Genomic DNA, 14,745 nt, shown 5'->3' on the forward strand with positions numbered 1-14,745 from the left:
CTCTAATGACAAAGTGTGTTATAGTATAGTATGCACCGGATTGTTGTGGTCTGCAGAAGCGCAGAGAACTCCCCTTTTTTTCCTTGAAACTTTATACAACCTTTGGACAGTCAGCATTTTCAGTTAAAAGCATCACTCAATGGAATGCTATTCCAGACAACATGAAGACCTATAGTTCCATTAGAAGCTTCACATTTCAATTAAAACATTATTTAAAAACAAATCAGTTCTGCAACCATTAACATCCTGCTTTTTTTACTTTTATTTTTTTGTTCTTCAACATGGTGCTGAACAGGTGTGTGTGTGTGTGTGTGTGTGTGTGTGTGTGTGTGTGTGTGTGTGTGTGTGTGTGTGTGTGTGTGTGTGTGTGTGTGTGTGTGTGTGTGTGTGTGTGTGTGTGTGTGTGTGTGTGTGTGTGTGTGTGTGTGTGTGTGTGTGTGTCACAATGTACGTATATTGATGTAGGATTTGTGATCTGTCTTGTTGTTTTGTTAGATGTTGTCATATTTTTAATTGATTTTGATCAATTGATTGATTGATTTAAATTGTGCCCTGCCTAGGGACTGCAGATGTAAATTAGCCCAAGGCTAACTCTGATACAATGCATCAAATGGCAACATGTATGTTAAAAATTGTACATGGTCCCTAAAAAATTTAATTCACCAACAAATCCCTCCATGCCCTGGCCCCACAGTACCAATCCAACCTCCTCCATCCATACACCCCACCCCAAAACCTGCATTCCTCAGACGCTGGCCTGCTCTCCATTCCCCACACCAGGCTCTGTACCTTCGGAGCCTTTAGTGTTGCAGCCCCATCCCTCTAGAACACCCTCCGGCAGATATCCAAAATGTTACATCCCTGGACATATTTAAAAAAATCCTGAAACACCACCTGTTTACCACAGCCTACAACCTCCTTTAGCTTAGCCACAGTAATTCTGTAAAGTGTCCTTGGGTTTAATGAAAGGCGCTATATAAATAAAAGTTATTATAATTATTATTTTTATTATATGAAGATATCTCCGTGAGCTAATTAACCTGTGACCATCCAAATTCAAGCCAGCAATAAGAGCTGAAAGTTACCATTATTACGTCTGCTAAACTTCCATGATCATAAATGAATTGACCAAAAAAAAAAAAGAAAGCAGTGTCCTAAAGAAACTGTGGATCTTTGGTTCCATCCATGGAGTTTTACCTCAACCAAGTTGATTTGTTCTGCCTTAAACCAAGACTCCAACTTGCTATCACTGACCAATATCATTAGTCTGACTCCACAGCAGTGGCAGAAAGGTCATAGCATACAGCATGCACAAGTGTTGGGTTCTGGAGTGCTGCGCAGCATTTGATACAACGAGCTGGAATTTCAGAGAGGATATAATGCTAGCGGCTAGCTGAGGTCCTGAGCCATGGACCAGACTAATTTGTTTTCCATCTGTCAGTGTAACCCCTTTCATTTGTTTTTCCTAATTATACCATTAATGTAGTCATGGCTGGCACACCACCTTTAAACACAATGTTTTAGTCTTTAGTCTGTCCAATAAACACCTTTACAGACTAATGTACTAAAACAGTACAATGAAAAACTACTTCACAGTATATGAAACATATTGTGAAAATTAAAGGTGGAATGTGTGATTTGTGAGTTGTTGTTTTTTTCCTACAATGGGCATACGCTGTCATACATATGAGAGGTAAATTATCCCTAACCCTGGTAATTTCTCCTGCCACCCAGACTGAAGGATGGCACAGAATACACACAAATGTGCGTACTGTGTTCTGAACTATTGTAACCATGTTTGTAAAGCAGCCTGAGTCAACTGTTATATGAAGTTTCTTCTAATCACAGAGATGCTGGAGGAAAAGCTGAACCAACGACTAACAGTTTACAAACTCATTACCGTCAAAGATTATTCAGATCTGTGCAGGATTGATGTATTCTTTCCACCACTAGAGAGCAGAGCATACTATTTTATTGAGCAGCTCCATGTGTTTGTAAATCCATGAAAGACTGGAAACAGAAATTTTACAGCATGCACGCCCGAATTAGGGTGGTTGTTGCTGCCTTGGTTGTTAATACTAAAATATAAAATCTTAGCCAACCAAAGGCTATAAGGCTGTATCCTGTAAACAGGTATTGTTTGTGTATCATATATTGTATTCCTCTGTGCAATAGTAGAACTACAGTTTTATTAAATTACTGAGCCAAGATGGTGCTGCCTATGGTCGACTGTGTTTTGGTGCACATTGTTTTGTCTTGTTTTTATTGTAAATTCAGTTTGCTGCTGCGGGACCTGGAGCTCTTTCACCAGAGATGAGCTCATTAACATCAGGAAAACAACACCATCGGACTTAATTCCCACTTTACTTGCATCTTCCGTCGATTTATTGGACATTCTACTCAAAGGTGTGCTCACCTTTGCCCATGCGCTGAAACACCGGAAGAGAGGAAGAAGGGCCGGAGTGCTTGTTTGTCTCCGCAGGTGAGTTGGGGTGGGGGTGTGTGTGTGTGTGTGTGTGTCAACACTCACTGTAAACTAAATCTACCTAAGGGTATAACTAAAGTTACCTTGACGGCATAGATTTTATGCAGAAGCAGTGGCTGGTGTAATGATGTAACAGTGATTCCACAGCACTGTTCTCCTGATCTGGAAACATTCTTCATTAACTGCAAACCCTTCTACTCCCCCTGTGAGTTCACTTCGGCTGGTGTTTACATTCCTCCGCAGGCCAACTTACAGGAAGCACAGCGCATGCTCGCCAACCAGGACTGGACTGTACAGACTGGGATGTTTTCAGAACTGCTAACACAGAGTACACAGAGGCTGGGGTGTCATACATCAGATTCTGTGAGGACAGCTGTGTACCATCACATACCACAAGTACAAAAATGACAAGCCCTGGTTCACAGCCAAACTCAGACAGCTAAGATTGCAGAAGGAAGAGGCGTCTAGGAGTGGAGACAGTGACTGGTTTAGAGAGTCAAAATACAATTTTAGCAAGGCGGTGACTTTAGATGAGTAATCGAGAACAAGAGCTTGAAATGATCATGATTACATTGAAAAGTAGTAACCCTAACCCTCAATGATTTGTCTCAAACATCTTCACCATGTCACGTGATACTTCAGTACGTAACACACAAATATTACTAGGACCTATACAGATGAACATGTAATATCTATTATAATATTTCTGTGTCAGTAACACAAATACAACGTAGTGTGTCAAGAATTTACACTGTGCCTCTCTTTCATCATACCCATAGTGTGTGTATATGTTTGATGGTGGTGTGAGTGGATCCTGCTGATAGTCCTAACATTCTAGAAATGAACTGTGAGTGTGGCTCATTGTTATCCTTCTCTGTTGTCTCTCTTGCGCCACACAGTAAGCCCAGTGTGGGTTTTTTAGGGGCTGGGACTATCCGACGTCATACTCACAAGTGGAATGTGCACTTCCCACTCGCTGTAAAGTAATAACTGTAAAAATCAGCCAGAGGAAGCACTACAAAACACAGATATTGCAGCAATGTTCTGCTCCCAGTTGTGAAGGAGAATGAAGTAAGAGGCGGTCTCTGTTTACTGGGAGGAAACCTCTGCCAAGGAGCTACAAACTTCAACAAAAAATGATTATCTTCCAACTCAGACAGGGATTATGAGCAGCCCCTCTTACAGTACCGGCAACAGAAGGAGACTTCAGAAAGAGAATGTAAGTGAGTAAAGTGAGAGTTTGACAGCAGTGTCTGTGTTTTCGCTGGGGAAAGAATGTTCTTTATTTACAGTGCGTGTTAAGAAATCTCAGGCAAATCATATACAAAGCTCCATTCACTGTCATCTTTCCAAGCATTTACAGCTAAATACTGTATAGTAGGCTTAGAGTTATAATGTAGCTGACAGATGAGATGAGCTTTAAAACTACCTGACAGACCTGACAGACAGGACTGTTTACTTAAAACGTATAATATGTAATTTTCTGTCACGAGCTGTCTCTCAATCGAAACAATGGATGTAAACACAGACTTTGATGACGTTGTGAAGATGGATGGTCAAGTTGTGCTGTTAACACTGGTCAAAACAATCATACTACAAATAAATTTATGAGCGTGTTGAATGTTGTAACATTATAACGTTATGGTACAGTTTAGCCACCAAGCATCAGCATCAGCCACTTGTCAGCGTAGCACATTGTAGTCATCTAGCTCGATATAATAAATCCGGTCTCTGCTGTATTACTGTGTTGCAAAGTGGCATGTAATCAATGAAAAAATTTGCTTGTGTGGCAGACTTTTTTTATTACAATTTTGTATTACGGTTACTGAGTATAATTCTTTTTGTGACATTGTATGATTTACATTTTGGATAATGGGAGTACACAACTCAACACAACATATAACATAGGTATAGTCGTTTTTTTAGACATGCAGAAATATGACATATTATATCTTTAAATATAGTTTTGTGCATCACATTTATTTGTGCTGATGTCCTGTGCTATGAAGGCATATTAGTATGAATTATATATAGTATATATAGTATACTGTAGATAAGTCTGGCTCAACGGATGCTATCTGTTTAGCAAGGCTCCGTCACGACTTAGCTCTGCCCAGGACGGTTGGGATTGGTTTAAAGGGGTGATAGAATGCAAAACCGATTTTACCTTGTCATAGTTAAAAAACAACAGTTTGGAGGATAAATAGGACATACATAGAACCTCAAAATCCCATTGACACCCCTTTCCTCTGCAAATCTCACAATTTGAAACTGCTGCTGAAAACGGGCGAATCTCAAATAAGCTAAAAGTTGACAACTCCTCAACTCCTAGTCTTTGTCACGCCCCAACATTTGCATAGGTTACACCACTGACCTGAGGTCAGCTTAGTCTTCTGAATCTAGCTAGGTCATGCAGATCTCCAGAGTTCAGCTATTTAATTACTAAATTCACTTCTGAGAGTTTTTTATGAGAGAAATCAACTATGTAGAGGTCAAATATGGGCCTTTTTACAAAAATTGATGGCTAATTGCAAATTTTGTCCGACTGTGCGTCACAGTTCAGCAGGAGCTCAGCAGGAGCTCAGCAGGAGCTCAGCAGGAGCTCAGCAGGCTAACGTGACAGCGGCCGGTGCTGCCCCGCTGCCCGGCCTTTTCAGACATTTTCAGGAGTGCTTCCTGTGAAACTGTATTTCTCTATACTTTGCAAAATATAATAAATACTCAAAGACCAGACTTTGGTTTAATTCTCAAACAGTCTTTTATTCGTTTCATCTTGCATTTATTAATATCACAAAAACCCTGCTGCTAACAAGGAAAACTTCCACCACATTTTGGCTCGCTGTGATGCATCTCCGTCACAACTGGAAGCCCGCGGCGCTCCATACCCACGCAAAGTCACCGTTTGTGGGTTACTGGACTACCAAATGCCAAGGCCCTGACGGAGCTCCAGGGCCGTGATCTTTACCCATAGGATTGAATGGACACTAGCAGCTAACGAAACCCACACATTCACAAAAATGCATTAAATTGAAATCGGACACAAGCGTTAGCTTTGTAAGACCTTAGGATAGCTGTTCTATAAGTGGCGTGAAGAAATTCAAACTGTAAATATATTATAGTTATACTGAAAGTGTAGCTAGCTAGCCACGATCTTTAGCTACCCATAGGATTGAATGGACACTAGCAGCTAACGAAACCCCTCCTATTCACAAAGATGCATTAAATTGTTGTGGAAACACAATAAGCATGGAAACTAAATGCACACTTCCTGCATCACTGCATTTCTTCAAATATTAAGTTACTCCCCTAGTAAACTAGTATTCACATGAAATAAAACAATAAAACATTAAGACCATTCAGCACAGGACACTGGGTAACATTCAATACACAAACTGGTTGCTATGGACTCGTCACTAGGCTTCCACCACTTCGCTGTTTAAACAAAGTGGAATAAACGTAAGTCCAAATCTACACAAAACCCGCAATCAATTAGTAAGCTGACATCAAATGTGGCATTTAGGAAACCTTTATTGCAACCTTGGCACAGTAAGATGTCCAGACTAGCAACAGTCAATTTCGTTTTTTACGTCCTGCTGCTCCCATCGTCAACCAGGAAATATTTTTTTTATTAAAGCAGTATATGAAATCAGATGTATTACCTACCACCATTTAGTTGTTTTGTGTTATTTACCTAAGATATTTATAAAATATCTGGTCATGCCAGACGTAATTATTCCACTAATTTTTTAAACAATGCAATCACCCGTTTCAGCCACCAGGGGAGCGGTGCTCCCCCTGCCCCACAGCAAACTCATGGGTCAGACCCATCTGGTAGCGAAGGAGGGTCGAGACTAAGAGCTACATGGAAAAATATGCACCAAACAAGCCACTTTGAAATTTTGCTGTTTTATGAATACAAAAGTTGGGTGACCCTCCCCTCAACAAAAAATAAAAAGACATGACCCTCCCCTATTTCCCTCTGGTGGTCCATTCCCTAAATACCGAACAGTCGCTAAGGAACATGTTTCGGTGGAACGTGTACTTTCAAAAGTTGTTTTAGTCGTGCAACAGAAAACTCAGATATTACTCCGAACCATCACTTTAATTACAGTACTTGAGCAAATGTACTTTCCATCTGTTTCCATGTAATTCGATTTACTCAAAGTAGATGATTGATGAGAATATTACTATCAAAGTGCAGTTCTACAGTAAACATTTAGACGTGTCCTAGCAGAACAGCAGAGATGTCACTAATAACATGAACGCTGGCTCTGCTCCATTCACTGTAAGTGTGCCAGTTAGCTGTGCCAGGAAGCCAGTGATAATAACTGGTGACACCTGTGTAAGGTAAGATGTCTACAGTGTGAATGGCCAATATCAAATGCCAATTTCTTCTCTTACAGGCTCAGCTTCAGGCTCGCCTACATTTTCTCGTATAACCTGTTCCAGTTCTGTGGACACACATGGATACTGGCTAATACCATGGCCAGGTTTCTCACATTTGGTCAAGGTAAGGTTTATTAAAAAAAAAAGAGAAGATGCAATAATGTGCAATATGGATCTACATTTTAAGCTTTCTGAGGTCATTCTGAAAGAGCAGCTCTTTAAATAATAATTGGTTTTAACTCAGGAGAGCAGGAATAAGCTAAGCCTCCACCAAATGGCATATGTTTGTATGTTAAATTTGATTTTTGACTTTGCAGATGCCTTAGCAGACACATTCTACTCTGTTGGCTTTGTGATGAGTCTGTGCCAGCTGCTCTCCATCCTGGAGCTTTTCCATATCGCAGATGGGATTGAGAAAGCCAGACTCTTGCCTCGCTTCGTCCAAGTGTGTATCACTCTCATTAATAATCATGTGCATGCTATAGAATGCTGAGTTCTTATCCATTTGAAGGATTGTTGATGGATTGTGCATGCTATCTGTTTTTCAGGTTATGGAGAAGAACCTCCTGCTGACCATGGTCATCATGCTGGAGGAGATCCAGAGTAAACCAGTGGTGTGTGCACAGTTCTTCTTGTGGAACATTCTGGACCTCCTACGGTACAGCTTGTCTCTTCTCTTTGTCCATCCTTTTTGTGTTTCTGTGGTAAATTTCAGGGCTTACTCAAATGCAAGGGCACCAGCAGCATTCTATCAGATGTTTTACTTCACACATATTCTTTTAATGTTTTTGTCCCACTACCAATGGTGCCCTAGGATAATGATGGAAGTCAGTTGGGGTGTCTGTCAAATAGTTTGGTCCAAAGCAAGATATCTGGATAATTACCTGGAGGTAGTTCTCAGTGATGTTTTCTGTGAATATTCATGCCGCCCACAGGATAAACTCATTATATTGGTATTTTATTGTGCCACCAAAATCATCTATATGCAGTTGCTGTTGTAAACAGTAAGGAAGATCTTACAGTTTTTCCTCAATCGGTTTGGCACATTTACTGAAACAAACTTACAATTTAAAAAACTCTAAGTACAATCCTCACACCACGTGGTACATTCAGCACATCACTATATGTGACCTGCAAAAGGTTAATTGCTCAATCAAAAGAATTAACTCCTGTTTCAAATGTAAATACATCTATCAATGAAGAAATCATTGTCATCAAAACAGACAATGATTTATTCATTAATAGATTTATTTAAGCATGGCTTAGACCAAAACAGTCAAAATGCAAAGACATCTTGTTAAATGAAAGTGTGAGTTACCCACTCTGTAATATCGTCCAGTTGCTAACATTGTATATTTAGGCAGCTGAATAGTATTGATGTCAGCCATGGCACACACTAGACTTTCTCATTGTATGTACACACCAACCATCCATATCAGGAACTGTTGTACAAGAAAAAAAAAAAATGCTGCAAATGTATCATCCTCAAGGGTCATCCAATCTCCTCTCTGTCTGGCCACAACATTTTATCGACATCACACCTGATATCCTCCCTTGCAATGCAACAAAGGAAAAACCTTTGGCATGACGCAGCCCCCCCTCACCTGTCACCTGTTTGCGCTTGGTTGCTCTAAATTGTGGGGAAGTTGTCTTGTTCCCCATATACCCTAAGTCTATCCATCTGACAACTTTTACAACAAAACCTAAAAACATACCTATTATCTATCTAATATACTGTATATATGACAGGTTATTGTGATTGTTGTTTGCTCTAGTTTGCATGTAGGGATTTACACAATGAACATGTGTATAACTGCATTTGAGAGTAATATGATTCAATAGCAGATTAATGCAATCTATTTTGATCTGCAAGGCTTACTTGGTGCATTTTGTGCCAAAGCAATGATAAATGATTATAGTCATGTGAACAACTGACCTAATGTTCATATAAATAGTCATATAGTTTGACAAAGTTTAATAGTCATTCGTCCATTGTGCCAAAGCGATTAAAAAAAAACTTTAAAACTAGATGTTGACCACCTCCTCCTATGTAGATACTGCAGTGTAAATTCCCTAACAAATGTGCGTGTTTGAGGTTTTTGTCACCCATTTAGCTACGTTGGTAGTCCATCCATGCCTCTTGGAACAGCTTTAGACTAATTTACCAGTTGAAGTACACCTGGATAGTCTAATCTGCTTCTGATCCAGTCACCTGTCAGTGCCATAATGGCTTCAGTTAACATTCTGCTGTGTACTGTTTGGTGACAGGTACCCACATGAGCTGCTGTGTGTTATGGATACACCCTCCACCGCCATGCTGTGGACTCGCTACACTCTCTGGATCCCCTTATACATCCTGTCAGTGGCCACTGAAGGTGACTAAATCATTTATCAGTTCTAAAGGTCTCATGACATGGTGCTCTTTGGATGCTTTTATATAGACCTTATTGGTCCCCTAATACTGTATCTGAAGTCTCTTTTATATAGACCTTAGTGGTCCCCTAATACTGTATCTGAAGTCTCTTTTATATAGACCTTAGTGGTCCCCTAATACTGTATCTGAAGTCTCTTTTATATAGACCTTAGTGGTCCCCTAATACTGTATCTGAAGTCTCTTTTATATAGACCTTAGTGTTCCCCTAATACTGTATCTGAAGTCTCTTTTATATAGACCTTAGTGGTCCCCTAATACTGTATCTGAAGTCTCTTTTATATAGACCTTAGTGGTCCCCTAATACTGTATCTGAAGTCTCTTTCCCTAAATTCAGCCTTGGTGCTGAATTACAGCCACTAGAGCCAGTCCCACAATGAGCTTTCCTTAGTATGTGCAATTTCTGTGTCTGTAGCTATTGAGGAGGAGAGGGGGGGGGGCAAGGTGGAGAGTAGGGGTGTGGCCATGACCAACTGCCACTTTCCTCGTTTGAAAGCCATGATGTCTCTCTCTCTCTCATGGGTGGGCCAAATTCTCTGGGCGGGCAAAGCAGAGAAAGCGGAGGTAAACTTGCTCCTTATGACCTCATAAGGAGCAAGATTCCAGATCTGCCCATCTGAGCTTTCATTTTCTCAAAGGCAGAGCAGGATACCCAGGGCTCGGTTTACACCTATCACCATTTCTAGCCACTGGGGGACCATAGGCAGTCTGGGGGAACTCATATTAATGTTAAAAAACCTCATAAAGTGAAATCTTCATGCCATGGGACCTTTAATATCAAGTTGTGAGACTGGTAGTTTTACAGAAACATACCAAATGGCATCTTGCTACATTACGGATGATTAACGGGCAGTTATACTGTTGCTGGCCTGACAAACGCTGAACAACATGAGCTGCTTATATGTGTCACACACTCAAACTGCTGTATGAGGGAAGTAGTGCCAGCATACAGGAAATGAGTTGGCAAAGCCGAGCTGATGATATAATGTCAGGAAGTGTGTGAGAAAAGTACATTACATACACACACACACACACACACACACACACACACACACACACACACACACACACACACACACACACACACACACACACACACACACACACACACACACACACACACACACACACACACAGATCTTGCTCAAAGCATAATTCCAGAGAACGCTGACCACCTCCTCCGTCATTTTCTGGAGGAAACACACACACACACACACACACACACACACACACACACACACACACACACACACACACACACACACACACACACACACACACACACACACACACACACACACACACACACACACACACACACACACACACACGCAATGGTAGAAATATCTAGCTAAAGGTAACATACTGTCTTTAAAACTGTACAGGAAAAGTTGAGCATCTTCTGTGTATGTGTTCCGTTTCCTCCTCAGGTGTCACCATATACCAGGCCCTGCCTTATGTTGAGCCAACAGCACCAAACTCATCCCCTTTGAATTCAACAGTGCCAGCGCACGTTGGCCTCCCTGTCATCCTGATGCTCTATCTGCCTGTTCTGGCTCTGGGTAAGATGAGTTAGCCAGCGTTAATAATAATAATAATAACTTTTATTTATATATCGCCTTTCATGAAACCCAAGGACACTTTACAGAATTACAGTGGCTATACTAAAGGTAAACTAAAGGATTCTTTTTAAATATGTCCAGGGATGTAGCATTTTGGATATCTGCAGGGAGGGCGTTCCAGAGGGATGGGGCTGCAACACTAAAGGCTCTGTCTCCGAAGGTACAGAGTCTGGTGTGGGGAATGGAGAGCAGGCCAGCGTCTGAGGACTGCAGGTTTCGGGGTGGGGTGTATGGAGGAGGTCGGAGAGGTACTGTGGGGCCAGGGCATGGAGGGATTTGTAGGTGAGAAGGAGGATTTTATATTTATTTTATTTATGTCACATGATGGTGAAGGTGGATGAGGGTTGGGGTGATGTGCTGCCAGGTCTTAGTGTGGGTGAGGACCCTGGCGGCAGAGTTTTGGACATACTGGAGCCTGTCTAGGGTTTTGCTGCGGACCCCAGACAGGACTCCATTGCAGTAGTCCAAATGGGAGGTAATGAAAGCATGAATGAGGGTTTCTGCCATGGAGTCAGAGAGTGATGGCCAGAGTCTGGAGATGTTTTTAAGATGAAAAAAGTCTGATTTGGTGATGGATTTGATGGGAGTATGGAAAGAGAGGGTGGATTCCAGGATTACACCAAGGTTGGCCTCAGAGGATGGGCAGATGGCACACATCCAGGATGAGATCTCCAACCTTCTGGAGCAGCACATTGGGGTTCACAACCAAGAGCTCTGTTTTATTGCTGTTCAGTTTGAGTAGGTTGGCACTGAAAACAACACTGGAGGTTTTGAGTAACAGACCCAAGAATTTTAAGGCTAACCCAACACCAAAACACTCTACTGCGGTTTATAATACTATGCAGAAAGATTTTATAATTCTAGATGTTTTGTCACAATGATTGCCAGATAAACTGTAGGAAAAAAGGTAATCTACCATGAATGATTTTTGCATAGTGACCCTGTGCAAAAAAAAAACGTCTGCGGCCCCGTTGAGGTAAATGATGAGGCTGTTTTTTCTAACGCAGTGCTATCATATATGTATTGTTTTAAAAATGAAAGAGGAGCTCTACTTGATTCTAAACAAAGGAAAATATTAACCCACCCATTCTCTTTTCCAAAACTTTTATCATATCATATCACAGTACTTTTCCTGATGTAAAAATTACAGATTACGTGAGGTTTTAGGGGGAGAACTATCTCTTGGTAAACAACTTGGTGCAGCTTAAGGCGGATATATGGTCCTGTGGAGGCTTCACGCAGAGCTTTCTCCATAGCTATGTTAGTAGCCTGAAGTTTATAATTGTGCGTTGATCTCTTTAAGAGAATAGCAGGGCCGGCAGGTGTGTGTGTGTGGTTGCGTGAGAGAGTGATGGTGATGGTATCGTCAGAGTGAGTAGGGACTCTAGAGTCATAGTGAGAGAAAAAAAGTGTCTCTCCTGTTCTTTCTGACAATGGTGGGAAATCTGTAGCAGGAAAAGTTAACCCTCTCCTTGATTTCATTTTGTTTTATAGAGAAGGAGAACCAGGAAATGAGTAGGGGGAAATGCAACGCTACCAAGCCACGGCCGAGCAACGTGCGTCGCTGCGACGTGTAGCTAAATTTTTTGAGAGGTGCACGTCAGGCTACGGCGTAGGATCGGTATCTCCACGTACCTACATACAAACACACAGCGTTGATTTAACGCAGAACCATAAATCAAGCTTTAGAGTCTTGCTCGTTGTAGTCAGGTTGCCAGGTTTGGCACCATCATGTGACATTCTGCCTGTACAGAGAATGAACCCTGTGCTCAAACAGAATCTGGCAAACAGAGCTAAAGCCGGAGCTGCTAAGAACTACTGGGCGGATTGATAAACTGTTGTTCATCAAGAAATAGTTCCAGCATGTAACTCCTAACACCTAAAACCACAACGTGTTGTGTTTAGCCATGCTGGGGATGTGGCATCTAGGGATGGCTACGCCGTCATTCCACCAATGTGGTCCAGAGTGAAATATCTAACTACTGGATGGATTACTATGACATTTGGTAGACATTCATGGTGGAGGATGAACCCTACTGACTTTCCTGTTTCCTGGACCTTTCATCTGGTGTCACCAGCTGTAGTAAGACCTGTTGTTGTTGATCAGTGACTCGTCATGCCTCAACATGTAGCAACTCCAACAAAAGCCTCTACAGACAGTTAACTATATATATAGGACATTCAGGAGTATTCTGTAATGGCCATGGTTGCAGCTGTTTTGTGCGTTTGTGCCATGAATACAAAATGACTATAGACAACCAACACATAGCACACTGTTTTGCTTCTTTCTGACTTTCTAACAGTAGTGATGTCTTTTTAGGGGCCTCTGTAACAGTCTGGCAACTGCTGAAGGAGAGACAGCACCACTTGGAGAAATGGAACAAGAAGATGAAAAAGAAATGACACCTTCAGACTGAATGTTTGGATGGTTTAAGTCTTCTTTTAAAAGACAACAGGGACTGTTACTTTTTAAATTCAGTGAGTTTGATATCATAAAGATGTGTGACCATTAAAATCTATATTTAATAGATGTTGAACTCAAGAGCCAAAAAATCAAATTCCACATCCTTAAATATTTCCTGTATTTGATGAACTTTTAATAGTCATATGTTGTTTTGACAGAGCACATTCCTCATGACGTCTTCATATGTGATTGAAGTAGAGCAGGCGCTGCCGTTTCTGTTTAACATCCTAAACGTACAGTTTGTCCATGTTGCTGCAGTGAGTCTCATACATTCAGAGATATCTCTGCATCCAGCAGGCAGACGCAGTCTCAGGGTGTTTAAGCTCCAGTTGTCTTTTTGTGAAGAACCTGTTTATGTTGTCTGTCATGGCTCCTCTGGGTTACCATCCGTATGCTCGGGTCCACACAGCTTTCTTCTTGAACTCAGCGGAGGACTTGAGGGCCAACAGGGCCGCTGAAACAACACCATCACATAAACCATTCGGAACAAATCCACTTTATAATCAAACAAGGAGGTTTCATTTCTGCCAAGAATGTTGTTTGCTCTTGTTAATCTATCTAACTATAAAGCAAGCTGTGTGTGTGTGTTTGTGATGTGTGGTGTGTGGTGTGTGTGTGTGTGTGTGTGTGTGTACTGCTGGGGTCGCAATGACTTGCTTTGTGTCGAATTTGGTGCAATCTGGCCAGATGGTGGCGCTAACGAACGTTACGTTGTGGCCTGTAACTTTTGAACCATAAGTCTCAAAAACAATTTTTCTCTGGATTCCAGGGGTCAAGACAGATCTATCTATTGATTTGTGATGTTCCATTCAGTTTTGCTATAGCTGGCCCTCAAAGTTTGCTCAACAACACCGCAAGCAGCAATAACAGCAACAAAGCAGTCAGCATGTTCTGAACGGACAATATCTCCATTCACCGGAATTGCTAAGTAACAGTAAATCGATTTGGTGCAATTCGGACAGGTTCAATATCAATAAACTGTGAATACTGTGACTAAACAAGCGAACATTGCTCTGTGCATTAGCGGGGACGGGGCTTCAGGGCTCCTTAGACTCAAGCATGTTCTCTGCAGTTTTACCTTTGTTACATGGGAGCGGGCGGTCAATAAATAAACTGTGGGTCCCAGGATTTAGCTAGTGCGAACCACAAGGATGGAGTCTACAAAGTTAAAAGAAAGATTAAAGCAGATTAAAACTGCTTTCTGGCTGCACACAGTCCCGCTCTGAGCTGGTGTCTGCATAAGGAAGGATAATAGCAACGTGGCTCTAATTACTGATCCAAATGTACTGAAAAATGTCTGAATCTGTCCAAGCATCTCCTGTAATTCTGCACATAATCCACCAAAGAGAACGTGTTG

At 41.5% G+C, this 14,745-nt stretch overlaps 2 protein-coding genes across 2 annotated transcripts in view; one reads left to right on the forward strand and one right to left on the reverse strand.

Annotated features, from left to right (window-relative positions):
• The first annotated feature begins 3,423 nt into the window (after positions 1-3,423).
• Positions 3,424-14,386, forward strand: hacd4 (3-hydroxyacyl-CoA dehydratase 4). Its single transcript, XM_039823057.1, has 7 exons — positions 3,424-3,704; positions 6,889-6,995; positions 7,189-7,316; positions 7,420-7,529; positions 9,140-9,246; positions 10,733-10,864; positions 13,245-14,386. Coding segments are annotated over exons 1-7 (669 nt in total). The 5' UTR covers positions 3,424-3,702; the 3' UTR covers positions 13,328-14,386.
• Positions 13,498-14,745, reverse strand: part of focad (focadhesin) — an 86,108-nt gene continuing 84,860 nt past the window's right edge. The window contains exon 45 of the mRNA XM_039823056.1: positions 13,498-13,842. Coding sequence (XP_039678990.1) covers positions 13,769-13,842 — 74 coding nt within the window. The 3' untranslated portion in view covers positions 13,498-13,768. The remainder of the gene's footprint in view (positions 13,843-14,745) is intronic.

This window comes from Perca fluviatilis, chromosome 14, assembly GCF_010015445.1.
Source record: "Perca fluviatilis chromosome 14, GENO_Pfluv_1.0, whole genome shotgun sequence".
In the NCBI taxonomy this organism is placed as follows: Eukaryota; Metazoa; Chordata; class Actinopteri; order Perciformes; family Percidae; genus Perca; species Perca fluviatilis.

Excerpts from the sequence above, each read along its gene's own strand:
- hacd4 (XM_039823057.1), top strand. Across the intron at positions 6,996-7,188 it reads GTTTCTCACATTTGGTCAAG|ATGCCTTAGCAGACACATTC; the intron begins GTAAGGTTTATT and ends TTGACTTTGCAG. Across the intron at positions 7,317-7,419 it reads TCTTGCCTCGCTTCGTCCAA|GTTATGGAGAAGAACCTCCT; the intron begins GTGTGTATCACT and ends TCTGTTTTTCAG.